This window comes from Lampetra fluviatilis, chromosome 52 (assembly GCF_964198595.1).
Source record: "Lampetra fluviatilis chromosome 52, kcLamFluv1.1, whole genome shotgun sequence".
NCBI classification, from domain to species: Eukaryota; Metazoa; Chordata; class Hyperoartia; order Petromyzontiformes; family Petromyzontidae; genus Lampetra; species Lampetra fluviatilis.
The window spans coordinates 4,868,632-4,885,990 of record NC_136326.1 but is presented as its reverse complement, the minus strand read 5'-3'; the positions used below and the strand labels follow the sequence as shown (position 1 = coordinate 4,885,990).

Genomic DNA, 17,359 nt, shown 5'->3' with positions numbered 1-17,359 from the left:
GAATATCCCTACCCCCCCCCCCCCCCCCCAAAAAAAATGTGATGGTAATATGCACGACCTTAATATCACATGAAATAAATTAACTTATGGTGCAGAAAATGAGCTGCAAGTCAAAATAACCCACACAGAATTGATCCATACAATCATAGACGGATATAACCCATAAGCCTCTCTGGGTGATGTGTGTTTAATCTTCCCACATAAACTGGTTGATCGCAGCAATTCACGGGAGCATTACTACAACAATCATCATAATAATCCCTTTTTTCAATCCACCGCTGTAGACCAAAGCCTTCCCACGCAGCTTCGTTTGGCCGTACTCCACAACGCAGCTCGGTCGCTCGCGATGCGCGAGGAGTGGCTAATCGTAGAACTGCCATGCACGGGAGAGACGCGAATGAGCCTGATCATTCCGCAGCCTACATAATCCACCAAAGGGATATCAACGGTCGGCTGTAGTTCTGTCATGTCTTTTCCCGGCGCCGATCGGCAAAGCGGTGCAATTCTTTTCCACGTCTACAGCGGGGAGGGGGTGTGGGGTGGTGTCTGTGATGGTCGATTATTTTACTCTGTTGTTGGCGGACCGACTGACGGACAGAGAGAGAGAAACAAAGAGGTCAAGAGAGACAGATTCTAGGATTATTGTGTTTAACACAAGCGTGAAAGGATGTAAAAGGCACAGGACGTAGCTAAGCTGAAGTCTATGAGCGGAGAAGGAATATAACCCGAGAGGAGGAGGCCAGGCATGGAGACCACCTTCTCAAAATTGGAGGCGAATTTAAAATGCAGAGCTCCTGAGGGTAATGAATGTGATGCTCACAGAGAGACGAGGACGGCGAGGAGAGAGATCGGCGATGAGATAGTGGCGGTAGCAATTATTCGTGATGGGTAGCAGTGACAGAGACGATGCATGTTTTCACTTATACTGGTAGGAACCTCCTGGTTACACCAGCCCACAGGGGATTATTGTTTCCGTCGTGCAGGGAGGGGCTGGGTGGGGAGGGACGGGCTGGGTGGAGAGGAGAGGGTGGGGAGGGGCTGGGTGAGGAGGGTGGGGCTGGGTGGGGAGGGGAGGGTGGAGAGGGGCTGGGTGGGGAGGGAGGGGAGGGTGGGGAGGGGCTGGGTGGGGAGGGTGGGAGGGGTGGGGAGGGGTTGGGTGGGGCTGGGTGGGAGGGGTGGGGCTGGGTGGGGAGGGGCTGGTCACCCCGTGGTGCCCTTATAAAACTCAACGTTTAACCTACTCACGCCGGCTTGTGCCCGCCCTCACAGTCGGGCATATTTGCGGAATACACCACGCCGCCGTTGACCCTGGCCATTGACCGAGCAACCCAACTCCACAGGAATGTGTTAGGGCGCTTTCATAAAATGGCATCGACTCAAAAGCACCTTACATCACATCTCATCTCACCAATTCCAAAATGCTCCTTGGGTATTATCCTGGCAGTTGGGAGGGATGTCGCTATGCGGCTTTTCAATTTGGGAATTTAAAAAAAGTCTAATCTGGCAAATTCGATCCTGAGGCCCGACCTGAAAGAGGGGGATAGAGATGGAACAAATGAGACAGACGGTGACTGTAGCAATGGCCACGATGGTAGCGGTGACCGAGGGGGAGGAGGAGGATACAGACGGGACCGTGGATGCCGCAACAACCGTAAAGGTAGCGGCATAAGAGAAAGTGGGCTTCAGAAAATGGGCGAGCGTGGAATCATCAATCACGTGGGACAGCTGTGCAATGGACTCTATCCAACAGAGCCAGATATGAACCACGGGCTGTATCCGAAACATAACAACAGTCGTCCAATCTTGGCCGAACTCATATATTATACAGGAGTAGAATCCGGTGACTTATAACGTCCACAATCGAGGGGTTTTTTTTCTTTCGGTTCGAGCGCGTCGATTAAATATGTCGTTATACCCGCCAACACCCGACACAGCCAATTAGTAAGGTTTGTCAAGTAAAGAAAGCATGCTAATTAGTTCCTATTTCAGCACACTGGTGTGATGGAGTGGAAACCCACAAAATCTACAACACACCGGTGTGCTGTACTAATAACTAATTGGCATGTTTTTTTCACGTGACAAACCTTACTAATTGGCTGTGTCAGGTGGTGGTGGGTTTAACGACACATTTATATCTATGCAATCTAATACAAATGTAATAAAGGTCGTGGAAGCGACTTCTGGAATCCGGTCTTTATTTGTCTTTCGTTCACAACACTCCTATCTTACTCCTTCACGCTGCTGACAGACAGCGTGAGAGGGAGAAAGAGAGACACGCGCGGCCACGTGGCAGCCTGGACCCCGCTCCAGCGTGGCCTCACCCTCCGTTCGTTCCAGATCTTACCACGTGTTGTCCGTCTCCATCCCTTTTAATACCCAGGTCACGAGGTACCTTTCCACCAATCCTGGTTAACCTCTATGGAATCTTCTAGACTCCATCGTACGTTCCCAGGACCACGCCCCTGACTCGTCCCCCCATTGGCTGTGGCTAAAGCCAGCAAATCCAATCCTCAAACTTACAGATGTCACTTTCCCATTACGTCAGGGCCACGCCCCTAGACTTCCCCTCATTGGCTATGGGCCAGGACCAGTAGAGCCAATCATCGTAACGAGGTGTGATCCATCAGCAACCCAGATATATCCTCACATTACACAAAGAAGCTTCTATTATGGATAATATTGCTCGCGAAAGCCTTCGTGTTAAACTGACATGTGTAGTGGTGATACGCGCTGGTGGTAGGGATCGTGGGGTAGCGCGTGGTGATTGGCTGTGTGTTGGTGACGCGCGCTGACGTGGAGGGATCGTAGGTCAGCGCGGGGTCATGGGTTATGTGATGGTGATTGGCTGTGTGTTGGTGACGCGCGCTGACAGTGATGGATCGTGTGGCAGCGCGTGGTGATTGGTTATGTGCGCTGACACAAGAAGGGATCGTGTGGCAGCGCATGATGATTGGTCGGCTAGGGTGGGTGCTCACATCGCGGACCGCATAGGCTCCGTCTCCTTGGAGCGGAGGGCTATATAAGGCAGTGCGCGCGGGCGCTCGGGGAGAAGTTGGTGACCAGTGAAGACGGAAGACGGAGGAGGAAGAGATAGGGCCCTGAGACACCTAGTCCCGCTGTTCTTGTAAGGACCGGGGCCCTGTGTGGCTCAGAGGCGGGACCTTGGGACCCGGGGGCCGGACGTCCGTGTGAGGACCGGGCCGCGGGACCCAGTGGTCGTGATCCGTACCCAAGCTGGGGTGGGTCTAGAGGTTCCCCCGGATGCTACGGGGCTGGAATGCCCGTGTGTGTGTAGCCGGGTGGAACGGGTAGCATGAGCTGTAGTAACCACCCGTGTCAGGTGGAACGTGTAGCGTGAGCTGTAGATACCACACGTGTCAGGTGGAACGTGTAGCGTGAGCTGTAGTGACAACACGTGTTATTGTGACAACCCAAGTGTGAATAAAGTGTGCTACCCGTCAAGTGGTCCCCCGCCGTAGTTTACTATACTACACATGTAACACATCAACACTAATTGACGCAAGTTTCACGTGAATCATTTTACGCTTTTAACTGAACATCGTATATGGTTTCCATATGATACGGGAATGCCGCCATTTTTTTAAACATACCCCACCGATTTCAAATAAGCCTCTTACTTTCTTCTCAACAGCTGATAGAATGCTGCGAAAGCGATGGATCCAATTGTCTTCGATAGGAGTTAAAAGATGGAAATACGTATATTTACCTAAAGTGTCTCCCAATTGTTCCTGGGGAGAGGGAGGAGGGTATCTGTAAATAACCGATGCTGCGCTGATGTGATGGTCAGCACGCGCTGGACTCGAAATCCAGAGGTCACCGGTTCACATTGCCGGCACGGAGGTTGAACCAATATGAAAGGTTTCTTAATTCACCCTTTGCCTCTGTCTGCCCAGCGGTGCAGATGGATTCACCACTCCGCAGTTCGTCGCCCGGTAGGTCATGTGTGGTGGGCTAAAGTGTGGGTACTCCCAGCTCTTTGAAGACGTCACGTGGAAGAGTAGGCCCAAAATGCAATCAATTGCAGAACTGCAACGATAACTTTTCTCTGTTTCATCAACCACTTTAATCATCTTTTAATGACAAAGTTCATGATTATTGGGATGTATTTAATCTCCAAACTTCCACATGATGCAGAGCACTTTCCCACCAATGATAGACGCAGAACGTCGACGCGCCGCTGTTCAATGTTTAATGCGTTACTGATATATTTAGAGCTCTTAGTTTATTTCGGGGCTCGGCATTTGCCAGTTCATTATGCTCTTGGACAGCAATCAAAAGGCTCTCAGTGCGGCGTAGAAATCCGTTCAATCATCGCTCTGCACGCTTCCCCCACTCACGGCACATGGTTCAGGAGACAGCGTCGAACAAAGGCGGCGGTCACCGCATCGCGCGGGGCTTACAGGCACGCTTCTGCGGCCGTCTGGAACGCTCTTCCATCCGACGTTAGGAAGCCTCTGGAGATGCGCACTTTTAAATCATCTGCTTTGAAAAGTAATTTCTTTAGAACTGCTTTTTGCGTTCAGTTTGTTGTCCTTCCCCCGCATTTCTGATTAGCACGCCGGTCGGCTACGAACAGTGCAGAACAAGTTCAACATACCATACATACAATAATATTGTGCATTTAGTATTCACAGTATAATTCTCATAGCGCAAGGCAATCACGCTATGTTTGACACAGCCTGCAGTAGTTTCACAGCAGAGGGGCGATGATTGCTCTGCGTAATCCCAATTGAGGAATTTGCAGGTAAAATATTTCACCCATAAAACAGGTTTCCTGGGTTAGATCGTGTAAAAATATGTAAATGGATCGTTAAACTTTCGGCAAAGTGCTCATAGGGAAGATTCTTACCAAGCAAGCAAGTAGCAATGTGTTCATTTTTAACATGGATTTTCTTTTGTGAAAGAGCAGACATAGAAAGGCCATTGGCCAAAAAGACTTTACACCCAATGAGGTTTTACTTTTTGAACTACAGAGTGTGTGTGTGTGAATACATTTGTAGGTGTGTTCGACGCTGAGCCATAGTTTGTGTGAGTACACACTTCAAGTCTGGGGTATTTCAAGGATCATCATTTGCTGGTGGATCTCAATGCCCTGTGGTATAATTAGTGATCATAATCACGTGTCCAGAGGTCACTTACAGGGATTCCACCCTTGTGCATCGGAGGTGCTTCGCCAAATGTGTAAACTCCACATTGCTATGGCATGTACGTCAGAATCAGAACATTTATTGATGTTGGTGGAATCTGATAAACGATTAAGCTCTTTATTTTGCAGATGTCCAGTAGGGGCGGGTAAGAACGTGACAAGAACACACAATACAAAACACGACAGTAGTGCAACGTACGAGAGAGGTAAACAAAACACCCAAACACAAACAAATACAACAACTAAACCATCCCCCTCCTACTAGGTGAAGCCCACTGAGCTTATTAACTTATTTGTCAGAAGCTACCTGGCCACAAATGATAGCACAACACAGTGTCTCATCATTTGGACATTTATAGCAGAAAAACAATGTAAACAATCACAATGCATGTTTATAAACGTGTGTTGAACTTCTTTCGCACCGTACATGGCCAACCGTGCTAATCGGAAGAGGTGCGGACATAGTCTGGCATGAACCAGACTATGGCTTTGAATTATTATGATGATGATTTTATTGCCTCTATTTGAAGTTGCGTGAACAATAATACATGTCCCCACTATACAATGAACACCCAGGTATCCCTTATATATGTCTATAAAACGCATCCTAATGGATCGTCAGACCTGATTTAATAAGGGACGACAGCATGAATCGCAACGGGTACAAACATGCATGTGCTCAACTGAGATGCACAGGAGGGGAAGGGGAGCGGGGCAGATATTTTATCCAAGCCAGGCGTGAGAGATTACTTCAATTAGACAACACGAGGTGCACAGAATGAAGATGGTGTTCAAGATTTGCCTGTGGGCACACACAAATCTCTTTTTTGAGCTCTCGCGATGCTGTGCCCGCCGACGTCGGGCGAGGCAACGCCGCTGCCGTCTTCGACTGCGGGAACCGCTGCGCTACCGCTCCCCAATACCGAACTCTCGACGCGCGCGCACGCATGGCGATGCGCGAAGGCAAACTGAGACGTGCGCAGACGATCCAAGACGCAAAGCGCCAAGCGGCGACGCGCCGGAGGAGCCGCTTGGCACGGCAGCGGAGGAAAAAAAAAACAACGCGGCGGTATAATCATTGTTCCCAAACGCGCCCGATAACAGTTTTAGCAGTGCGGCGCTGTTGCGATCAATGTTGTTTGTGTGTGTGGTGGGGACACACACACACACAAACGTCGCGTTGCAAATTAATTGATCGGCTCATAGGCGGCTGAGGGAACGGGTTCGGGTGGCAGGTAGGTTAGGAGATAACAGAGGCATGCAGACTGATACAGAACTATAGCGAGACAAAGGTGCCCCGTATAGGCTTTGACAGACTATCTGGGGCAAGTGCAGTTAGCGAGTAGCACGTGTGAAGGCTAACACCGGCGCATGAGGGGGTGGGGGTGGCTAACACCATGCCCGGCCGCCTTTGTCTCCCCAGTGGCAATGTTTTACACACAGCAACAGGGAATAATTTGAGGTATATTCTTAGGTTATTTCGGTAAAGTCACGTAGGTAAAAAATTAAAATTAATAAAAGTAAAATAAAGTAGAATAAAAATGTATATTACTTGATACAGCTATCGTGCCGTGACGGTTCCACCTGAAGACGGAAGCTTGTGTTGCCTCCGAAACGTCGTGATTTTTATTTTACTTTTATTTTACTTTTATTAATTTTAATTTTTTACCTACGTGACTTTACCGAAAAAACCTAAGAATATGAATCCTTGCAGTCACGAAAGCTTCACATCTAGAAATAATTTGAGGCTGAATCCACCTAGGGGACGCCCAGGACCGGTTCAGTTAATCGTCACTCGTGTTGGCCATGAGCGGGAATCGAACTCGGGTGACCCAGGTTCGTAGCTCAGCGTGCTGACCGCTGCACTACCGCTCCCCATACAGAACTCTCAACACAGACACACACATACATGGATACATACGCAAATAAAGACATGCGCATACAATTGAAGACAAACATCCTCAGAGTATAAATTACGATTTAAAGCTATTGTGACTGCAGGGATTCATATTCTTGGTTCTTTCGGTAAAGTCACGTAGAAGGGAAATAATAAAATAATAAAAAGAAAACTTTCTATTTAATGTTTTATTTTTATTATTTTATTACTTCCCTTCTACGTGACTTTACCGAAAGAACCAAGAATATGAATCCTCAGAGTAACTACCATTCGCAAGCACCTACTGTGGCCAGCACAGCATGGTCAACAGGGCGATGTAGCCTGCACCATACCAACTCGCCTTTGTCTCCTGAATGATGACACTTACACGCCGCACAAAGAACACGCGGGTGGGGCAAAATGTCAGCACTCTCACATCTTCCAAAAAATGTCTGGCCAGATTAGAAGAGTAGGCCCAAAAACTCTCTCTCTCTCTCTCGGGGTGCTCTGCAAATGGGATATTACTGGTCCCTGGAATTTTCACCTGGTTTAACAAAATAAACTTGAACTTTCTCGAGAGATGTCGACTCCTAGTGGAGGTTCTACTGCCTGCAGTAGCGTGATCAAGTGCTTACGGGGCCGCGACACTTTTTCCTTACCTAGGGGAGGCCCAGGGCAGGTCGAGGCACCACTTACCACTGAGGCATCTGACCTCGGGCAACCTTCTCTTCCTGATTAAGCCCACAATGCTTCTCTGCCACGTTCTATTCCGCTGCACAGTGGCGGAGCAATTACATCGGGGGGTGTGGACGGGAGCAAGGTCGCGAATGAGTCTCCGATACCAATTACTGGGATTCTCTTCGTAAGCAGGGGCGGGAGACTAACTCAGCTCATTGAAATCAAAATTGATGTATGTATGCTGAACGTCTTTCTCACGGTACGCAAGCCAAGCGTGCCAAACGGAGGCGCGAGAAACGTTTTTCCAAATCATAATTCTTCCTCTGCAATGTACCGCATTCGTCTAAAGCCTGTTCGCGATTGCGACTGTTTATATTGAAACACTGTGACGTGTAGCTTACGTCGACTGGACACTGACCGACTCCCCGCTTCCCAAATGAAATTATTCGAGAAACAAAATTCTACATTTCGTGTGCAGTCGATCGGCAGGTTGTGCATGCGTGTAGTTGGATGGCGTGTGAGCACTGACACCTCTTTCAAAACATCTGGTCAGCGTGGAACAGTAGGCCAAATACCCTCTCGAGAGCTCCCTCTGGTGGAGGCCCTTCCGCTAGCAGTGGTGTGAGTGAGCAATTGCAGGGCTGCACCTTTACCTGTATATTTTTCATACTGTTGTCGAGCAGGATACTTTTTTATTGGAAGGAAGTACATGTCTGTATTCGTCTTATTAATTCTCACAAACAACTATCGATAGAATAAATGACGCCTATTCGAACCAAGAATGAGAACTGGAAACCGAATGAGAGTGTGGAATAGTTATTCTTGGTTCTTTCGGTAAAGTCACGTAGAAGGGAAATAATAACATAATAAAAATAAAACATAATAAAATACAATTCTCACGACGTTTCGGCCACAACGCAAGCAGCCGTCATCAGGTGAAGAACAGGTCTGTCGGAAAGACAGCCTCTGGAATAGTTGATTTGCAGGTGAATGACGTAGTGAGGCATATAGACAGACAAAGGTCCCCCGTATAACCTTTAACAGACCGTTGGGGCAAGTGCTGTTAGAGAGCGACACCTATGAAGGCCGACACGGCACACGAGGTAATGGGTGGCCAACACCACAGCCGGCCACCTTTGTCTCCCCAGTTGCATGGTTAATGCACCGTACCAGGTACTCACTTAAGGCTGAGTCGACCTAGATAGACAGGCAGACAACAGCAGAGTAACAGCAGTGAGAGTACTTACAGGTAATTGGCCAAGTTGTGCTCTTGCAAGGTGTGCGTCTCAAAGCCATGTGGAACGGAGTCAAAGTAATCATTTCCAATTCCACAAATGAAGCATTTCGTCTGAAAGAAAACACAGGGGAGAGAGATCATTCATTAATCACAAATCGGGTTTTCGTTCACTCTCCTCCCAATGACCTTCAGCAGCCCGGCCATCGCTACGAACAATAATGCATCAATGCAACAACAGTGCTTTTGAATCGATCAAAGACGGCCATCGTGATCATAAACAAAAGAAAATTCCATTAGCGAGGACCTGTTAAGGCTGGCACAGGACAACAGAATGTTTTGCGCGGGAACGTAACTGGTCGCAATTTTCTCCCTCGTTGCTGATGTACGCGCATCCCGATGGAAAGTCATGTCGGACCACAGGAAGTGCAAGCCAGGTTCAGATATCAATCGTCAAGGTCGCATTTGGATCAGGAATGCCAACCGCTATAATAAGAATTAATTAATACTGATAATTACGACGATTTTTATATCGCACCGTTACATTGCAAGCAATTTACACAAGGGCACTCAACAATCGTCAAAAGACGTTTAGACATTCGTCACTGGTCCATTGTGAAGAGGAAAAAGGCCACAAGGCCGCCCCATGTTTAAACGGAATACCATTCAGCCGGCAGGATATGAATGAACGCCTCACCTTCACTGAAGACGTAGCTTTATCACCGAGTGCTAGACAAACCTTACGCATTTTTAGTAAAAAAATAATATTATTTTAGTTTGAGATATGTGTAGCTCACATTTTACTTCTCAGATTTCTCCGCCTCAGGAATACAGGGGCCGGTAAATTCCTTCTATCGAGACAGTGACTGGGCCCAAAAATGCGCTGCTAAGTGGATTGTGCCTTGTGTCTTTCTCCAATGCAACGTGCCAGCAACATTTCAGAATTTTACTTTTAATATGAACGAGTCAAGGGAAATGTTTTGCTTCATGAAGAGTTTGTCTGCTACTCAATAGACAATATTAATTAGGTAACTGGTCATATGCCAATTAAAAAAAACTGGTTATCGAAAAAAAATCTATTTTTTATTTTATTCTTATCAGGCCGCATTGTGTAAAGTGCAGTCTCAAATCATCCACTCTCTCTCCCTGGCCTCTCTTGCTTATTTGCTGTGAAGAATAGACGTTGCCTGAAACGCAGCCTTTGAGAATTCTTGCCTGTTAAGGCCCCATTGTCGTTGACGAGTGTGTTGAGACTGCCTCAGATAATATTCGCTACCAATGCTAGCCGTGGCCGGGAATCGAACTCAGGTCACCGGGTTTGTACCGCGGCTGCGCTAATCACCGTGCCACAGCTCCACCCACGCGTGCACATGAATCACATGCTTTGTTCCAACCAATCCTGTTTTCATGGTGACATAAGCATCGGGCAATGCCAATATAAGTCAGTGGCTTGAAGCCAGCGGTGAAATTTCACATTTCCATGGCAGGGGCCGGTTTGTCCACGGCACAACCGCGACTATGATGGGCTGATTGAACCCTTGAGGTTTGAGCTCTTTCAATTGCAAGCTGAGCGCCGTCACGGTGCCACCCTGGCTGTTTAATTATAATCATTATTATTATTATAAAATAACTAGCTGCCCTTTGTCAAGCCAGTGCCAGATGAAGGCCTCCCCCACGATGCGCGGGGTCACGAGGGTCGTCAGATGGCAACGCGGTTGACTCATTTAACCGCTTACGCCAACCAATCACTGGCGATTAATGCACTCGCAGATTTGTACCGAGGTAGAAGGGAGTAACTGCTTACTGCGTTTTGCTACGTGCAAAACACCAGTTTGATAGATGTCTTTTGTTCACATTTTCCACTGCGGTGTCAATCAATGCGAACAAAAATAACCTCTCTGAATATATATCGACAGACGTGTGGCATAATCAACTCTGCGATAGAAAATTCATCATGTTTGGATAGCCGTTCGCATTGCTCTGCCTCGAGTCAATTTTTATAGTTCTTGAGATAATGCAAGAGATGTTGCTGAAATCAGCTGGCTCATTATACTGGCTCGATACAGTAATGAACTTAGCATCAGCTAAACAGGCTTTAAATAATGTACACAACATATGTGTTTGGGGGGGGGGGGAAGGAAAATGAATAAATTCTGAACATCTCCACTGGTGATTGGACCCGGTGGAATTGTGGGGCAGAGTACCCATTCCGATAACCATAACATTTAGAATTTTAATCTGGGTCATGGAGCATTATATATCTTGGGTCAATACAATTGCGCCTAATGATCTTGGAAAGGGGCCATTCCAGAAGTTGTTAAATATCTGCAAAAGTTGGACTGGTGTGCATGTCTCAGATTGGCCTGAAATGCAATTTGGCCAAAGACCGTGTCTCCAATGCTTACAATTCTGCTGGTACAGTCCAGAATGCTGTTCCAGGAGTTATCTTAGCATGCCCCACTCATCCATCTGGCCTTATTCTGTCCTCATTATAACTGCAGTGGTAGGTGCCCGTGGTGTAGCGGTTAGCCAGCTGCACTCGGGATCCGGCAACTCGAGTTCGAATCCCACTCACGGCCAACACCAGTGACAATTATTTTAACCGGTCCTGGGCCTCCCCTAGGTCGACTCAGCCTCAATTGAGTACCCAGTGCAGTGTGTGTGGTGCCGGCCACCCACCCCCTCGTGTGCCGTGCCCGGCTTCAAAGGTGTGGCTCGCTAACAACACTCGCCCCAACAGTCTGTGAAGGCGATGTGGGGGGAGCGCGAAAAAAAAACTCATTCATGTTTTGCTCAGGGTTAGCAGATGTCTCGCAGCATGGTACTTCCAATTAATAGGTGCACCTTGTACTTCCAAGCAGAAGTGCCCTTCGCCGGTACACCATACTCCTAGCCAGCCTACCAGCATTCCCGAAAATATCGAGTGAAAAATCCAGCCCTGACCGTGCCCGTGTTGCACGTCTTCTCTCCTGGGGTGATGGATGGACCTCAACGCGGTCCTCAAACCTTCGATGAGGATGTTGCCATGACGATGGTTTGCCCGAAATGTTTAAGCTGCGACTCTCAGCGCCGACACGATCATCAGGGGGCCCCTCTGAGCCACCGTAGCCCCTGACCGTGTGTGTGAAGCTACGAGTGTGTGAGAAGGCGCCGTACCTCCATGTCCTCCTTCACTTGCTCTTGCTGGTCTCTCAGCTCACCGAACGCGTCGATGATCAGACCTTTGGTGGTGTACAGGGGGGGGGGGGGAAACAAACAAATTTGCCGGTGAGCTCCCGGAGAACACATACCTAAGTGACAGAGGTCGCAAACGGGTTTTGATTCCTTACCCGTACCCATACCTGGCCGCACCAGGGTCGCAAACGGGTACCCGTACCCGGCCGGGTACGAATAGCCGGGTATCGGGTAGGGCACGGGTATCGGGTACCTGATTGCGACCTCTGGGATGAAGCCATGTTGCAGGCGCGGGTGGGTTGATTCTAGGAACTTGAATTGTGAGAAGAGACAAGACGTTGGGAAATGAGTGACAAATGGTTACTCACCACTGACTCACGGCCTAACCGTACCCATACCCCGCCGCACCAGGGTCGCAAACGGGTACCCGTACCCGTACCCGGCCGGGTACGGGTAGCCGGGTATCAGGTAGGGTACGGGTATCGGGTACCCGATTGTGACCTCTGCTAATTGAGGGGATAATGCGAAAAAGTGACAACTCAGAATCGGAATGTTTATCTATCCTGGAGAAGTCCGAAGGGCTATGAATCTCTTTCTCACAGATGTCCAACTCTTGGCCACCTCGCAGCCCAATGGTTTGGGACAATCGTCATCCTTAACAGCCACGGTGAATCGACTGCTGGATGAAGGTCTCCCCTAACTATCGCGATCTCCCCCACAGTCACGTGATGCAACAATCCCCGGTATGAACATGAGCTGATTTCATTGCTCTGTCTCCTCGACCGTGACTTGGCACAAAGTGGCCCAAGCGCTTGCTTCCTGCAAGGTGACCTGGACACCCAAGGGATCATCAATAAGTGAGCCTTTGGGTCGCTTTGCCCTCCGACTTATTTGCAGGTTGTAGCGTGTGTGTGCCGCTCAACTGAGCCGTTTCACTTCCTGAAGAAGCTACCCAGGGCACGTAGAGCGGAATCGCCAGGACGTTGTGCCGAAAACAACGAGCGGTGCAGCCCCAAAACTCCCCTGTGGAGCTACGCAGCAGCACCACAACCGCAAAACTCTACGCACGCAGTATCTAGTGATTTGGCAATAACCGCCACAATATGCCCCCAAAGTGAGACACTGGCACGGGTAAATTGGGAGGTGCAGCACTGACGAGATGTTAACGACCTCGCCTGGTATGCAGGACGTCGTGGGTTCAATCCCAAACCAGATGCCCGCTATATATTGGCGTTTGCATGTTCTCCCCACGGTCGCGTGCATTTTCTCCGTTTTTTTCCCCTAAACACTTAGAATCAACGTGCCTTTAGAGTATTTGGCGGCAATACATTTTCACATGAGCCAGTTTGTTGAGTAGTCATTCGTTATAGCCAGGTTGCTTCTGAAAAAGAGCTATATAGCTCAGTGGGCCTTACCTGGTAAAAATAAAAAGTTTAGTTTACGGAGGTGCGTGGACCCCACAGGCTCATGTAAACGCGTGCAGATTACCAGTCCTACGCACAGCTCTGTGAAGCGCCGTGGAATTAATTTAGCGCGTCGATATTTGGCGCGGTGTGAGTGACCTGACCCACCCACGCTTGATGTGCATGTGTGAATAATCGTTGTGTGTGTGTGTGTGCCAGAACAAGGACGCGCGTACGATGTCAACGCGACCCAGGGAAATTCGTTTGGCATTAAGCGTCGCCGCACAGGATACACTCACAATTACTTTTAGTCACCACCTCGGTTAAGACCACGGTCAAGGTCAAGAGGTCATGACTTTTGACGCCACCGCTCATAACCGCCGTTCCTTTTAAGTCTGCCAGATCACTCGGATGGTGCACGGTCGACACCTTGACCTCCAGACACTGCTCTTACAAACACGAAAGAATCAAGTGCTCAGCAACTGCCAATGGCACTTGGTTAATAAAGTTGAATCCTGTCCAGCTGCCATCACACAGGATAATAATAGTAGCGATGCTGAGCGGAAGGTTGTAGGTAGGTAAGCAGGTCGGTGTATAAACTGGTAGGTAGGTTGGTACGTTTAATAAACTGGTAAGTGTATATAGATAATAGAGAGTAAACCAGTAGGTATGTGTTTGGATAGACTGGAAGCAGGTACACAGGAAGGCAGGTAAATATGTATGGGCATGTACAGCGTTTTTGGCAAATCCACTGCTGGATGAGGGCCTCCCCATGCCATGCGAGACATGGGGATGATTTGACCATATTTCACTCTGCTGGCGAGTGTGGGCTGGCGAAGGTGACGCACATAGGCATGGGTGCATAGCGCAGTAAAACGATGGTATTGATCGGGAGGTCGTTTACGAAATGAACAGATAACTCTACAAGAAGGCCGCTGAATAAAACAAGTAGGTAGGTATGTGAGTACACAGGCGGGTGGGCAGGAAGGCAGGTGCATTCACGGTCTCCATGGAAAGTCACCGCACGCGCGCTCCGAGCGCGAACGATTTTGCGATCAGCGGGCTCAGCGGCACTCAGTCCGTCAGCGGAATTAGTGACGGAAGTATTCATCAACAAAGTGTGCGATTTTTTTCTGAGTCAGCAACGGCTGCGAGTGGGATGAAAACCGAGAATAGGTTTTTCCCCTTTTTTCTGGCAACAAAACAGGTGATGTTAAAGCACCAAACTGAAACATTTTACAAGGAATCATGTCTGCATTAACCACAATTCTCTGATAATATATGTGTTGTCTTTGAAACTGATTGGTCCACACTAAGATGAGTGGCCGATGCACCACCTGTGCCACCTACTGTGCCAACTCGATGTGTTTTAGCCATCAGGCGTTCCGCTCGTTGTGAGCGTCGCTCCGACGCCCTCCGTTGTTGCTGGAGGGCGACTGCCTCCAACTGCCCAGTAGCAGCGTCCTTCACGAGCCTCCTCCACAGAGGCCGAACTTAACACCACTGGTACCAGTCTTTGGCAAATCCACTCAACTCCACATCCTCCTGTACCACATCACTCCATCTCCTCTCTAGCCCGTGCCACGCCCGTCCAGCCCCCCATATCCGGCCGAACACACCCGCATGCACACGCGAGCGCCAAATGAAATGTAAAAAAAAAACGCCCGGGGTGCGTTAGTGGCGGCACGGCTCACCCTGGATGATGGCGAGGAGGATGACGATGATGAAAAAGAAGAAGGTGATGTCGAACATCATGCGGTAGACCTCGTATTCGTCGCCCGCCGGGTCCTCAATCTCGTCTCCGATGCCCCCGCCGGCGCGCACGCCCACGTACAGGTGGAAGATGTAGCACTGCGCAGGGGGAGAAGACCAGGCTCGCTCGTGAAACGCTTCGTGGCAGTTGGGCAGAACAATTCAACTAAAAAAAAAGATCACTTTGTATTGACAGCGTTTTAGTCATCCTATGGAGAGACATATCTCTGCCATAGTAATGAGGAATTTCCACCATTACCTCATGGCTTCCAGTGGATGCCTCTCGCCACAGTGGCGAGATGTTAACTACCTCGTCTGGTATACAGGAGGACGTGGGTTCGATCCCAATCCTGACACCTGCTGTATATTTGGAGTTTGCGTGTCTCTCACTCTCCCCGTGGTAGCGTGGATTTTTCTTCAGGTCCTCTGGTTTTTCTCTCCACATTTAGGATCGACGTCACGCGTTTTGAGTATTTGGCTGCTATAAATGTCCACATGAGGATGACGAGCCACTTCGTTCAGCTATCATTTGCGGCCAGGTCGCCTCTGAAAAAGAGCTAAATAGCTATTTGGACCTTAACTGTTAAAATAACAAAAAATAGTTGCAAGTTTTGTTTCGTTTTAACAGTTTCACCTGCCGTGCCTGGGATTGAATCAGCGACCTCTGGATCGCAAGTTCCGTCTTTGAGCCATTACACTTTGGGGGGCGGGGGGTGCTCATTATACTGTAAAAAAATTATTCAGGCAAATAACCTTAACTTGCAGGAGTTCAATATTCAGAAAAAGTTTGCGCATTGAGAAAAAGTTGCAGCCTTCGCGAACTTACGATATATAGCACGAATACACATTTCAAAAGCGAGTAGAATCTGCAGTCTCATTAATACGGATCATAAAAATGCTGGACTTACGCCTTACAAACGCGCAATTCCACAGGTAAAAAACTTTCTCTCAAATTGTGAATTGTGCGTTCGGCGTGACAGAATAATTTTACAAACAACGCATACTTATAAGAAGAGGTTTTACCCTTTCTGGCAATATAACAGTTGTGTTAAGATGTTAAAACACCAAACAGAAACCTGTTGCAAGGAGTCGTGTCTGCATTAACCACATATACTTGTGGCAAACATGCAAACAAAAAAACATGCTGTGATAGTATATGATGCCTTGTCTTTTAAACTGATTGGTCCACACCAGAGACAGCTTTGCCAGAACGGGTAAAACCTCTTCTTATATATTGATACCGGCAAGGGAGGTCCCACGATGTAGCTGCTCATCCCGAAACAACACCAACGTATTGATAACGCTAATAATAACAATAATAAGCGTAATTCGCATGTGTAAAGTGTCGTATTTCGTCCGTAGATCCCAATGCGCCACTGTTGTACGGAAAGCCGGAAAATAAACATAACCTACGGGAGTTTTCAAGACGGGACTTAAATATATCTCACGACTCCATAAATGATGTCACGCGATTTTGGACGATTTTTTACCCCCCCCCCCCCCTTCGTCACACGGCGTCACAAAAAGTCAGAACCCCCCTCAAATATGACGTCACAAAGCTCTGCCCCCCCCCCCCCCCGCAAAAAAAAAACATGCTTCAAATCGCTTTAAACGATTGTCATTGTAGTGCGTATTTAATGCGGCGCTGCACTCTGATGTTGTAGGAGAAAACGTTTATTAAAAAGTCTATTTAATTAAGTAGAACGTGTTGTCTATATTTATTTAAAGTTGCGCATTTTGATGGGACGTCACATTTCTCAAACACCCCCCCCCCCCCCCATCGTCACACATCGTCACAAATGTCTGACCCCCCCCCCCCAGGTGCGTGACGTCATTTATGGAAGGCCCATTATCAGCAAAGGCAAAGCGTTCCCAAAGCTTGGGGACTGCAGGGTGGTAAATTCCCGGTCACCCCTTTGCAGGAACAGAGGCTTGGCCTCGCGAGCGCTTAGGAGGCAGCGATCCGAAGATCTGGATGACCTCGTTGAGGAGTAATCGTGGATCGGTTCCCACTAGATGTCGCGGGGATTTACCCGCTGAGAGCCTTGGTTAGCTGACTTGAATGTAAACGACAG

The 17,359-nt window shown here is 48.5% G+C and overlaps 1 protein-coding gene across 1 annotated transcript in view; it reads right to left on the bottom strand.

Annotated features, from left to right (window-relative positions):
• Window positions 1–17,359, bottom strand: part of LOC144949015 (ryanodine receptor 2-like) — a 260,188-nt gene that overhangs the window by 20,707 nt on the left and 222,122 nt on the right. The window contains exons 106-108 of the mRNA XM_078878800.1: window positions 15,227–15,383; window positions 12,112–12,176; window positions 8,969–9,069 (exon numbers count right to left, since the gene is read on the bottom strand). Of these exons, the coding sequence (XP_078734926.1) occupies window positions 8,969–9,069; window positions 12,112–12,176; window positions 15,227–15,383 (323 nt within the window). The remainder of the gene's footprint in view (window positions 1–8,968; window positions 9,070–12,111; window positions 12,177–15,226; window positions 15,384–17,359) is intronic.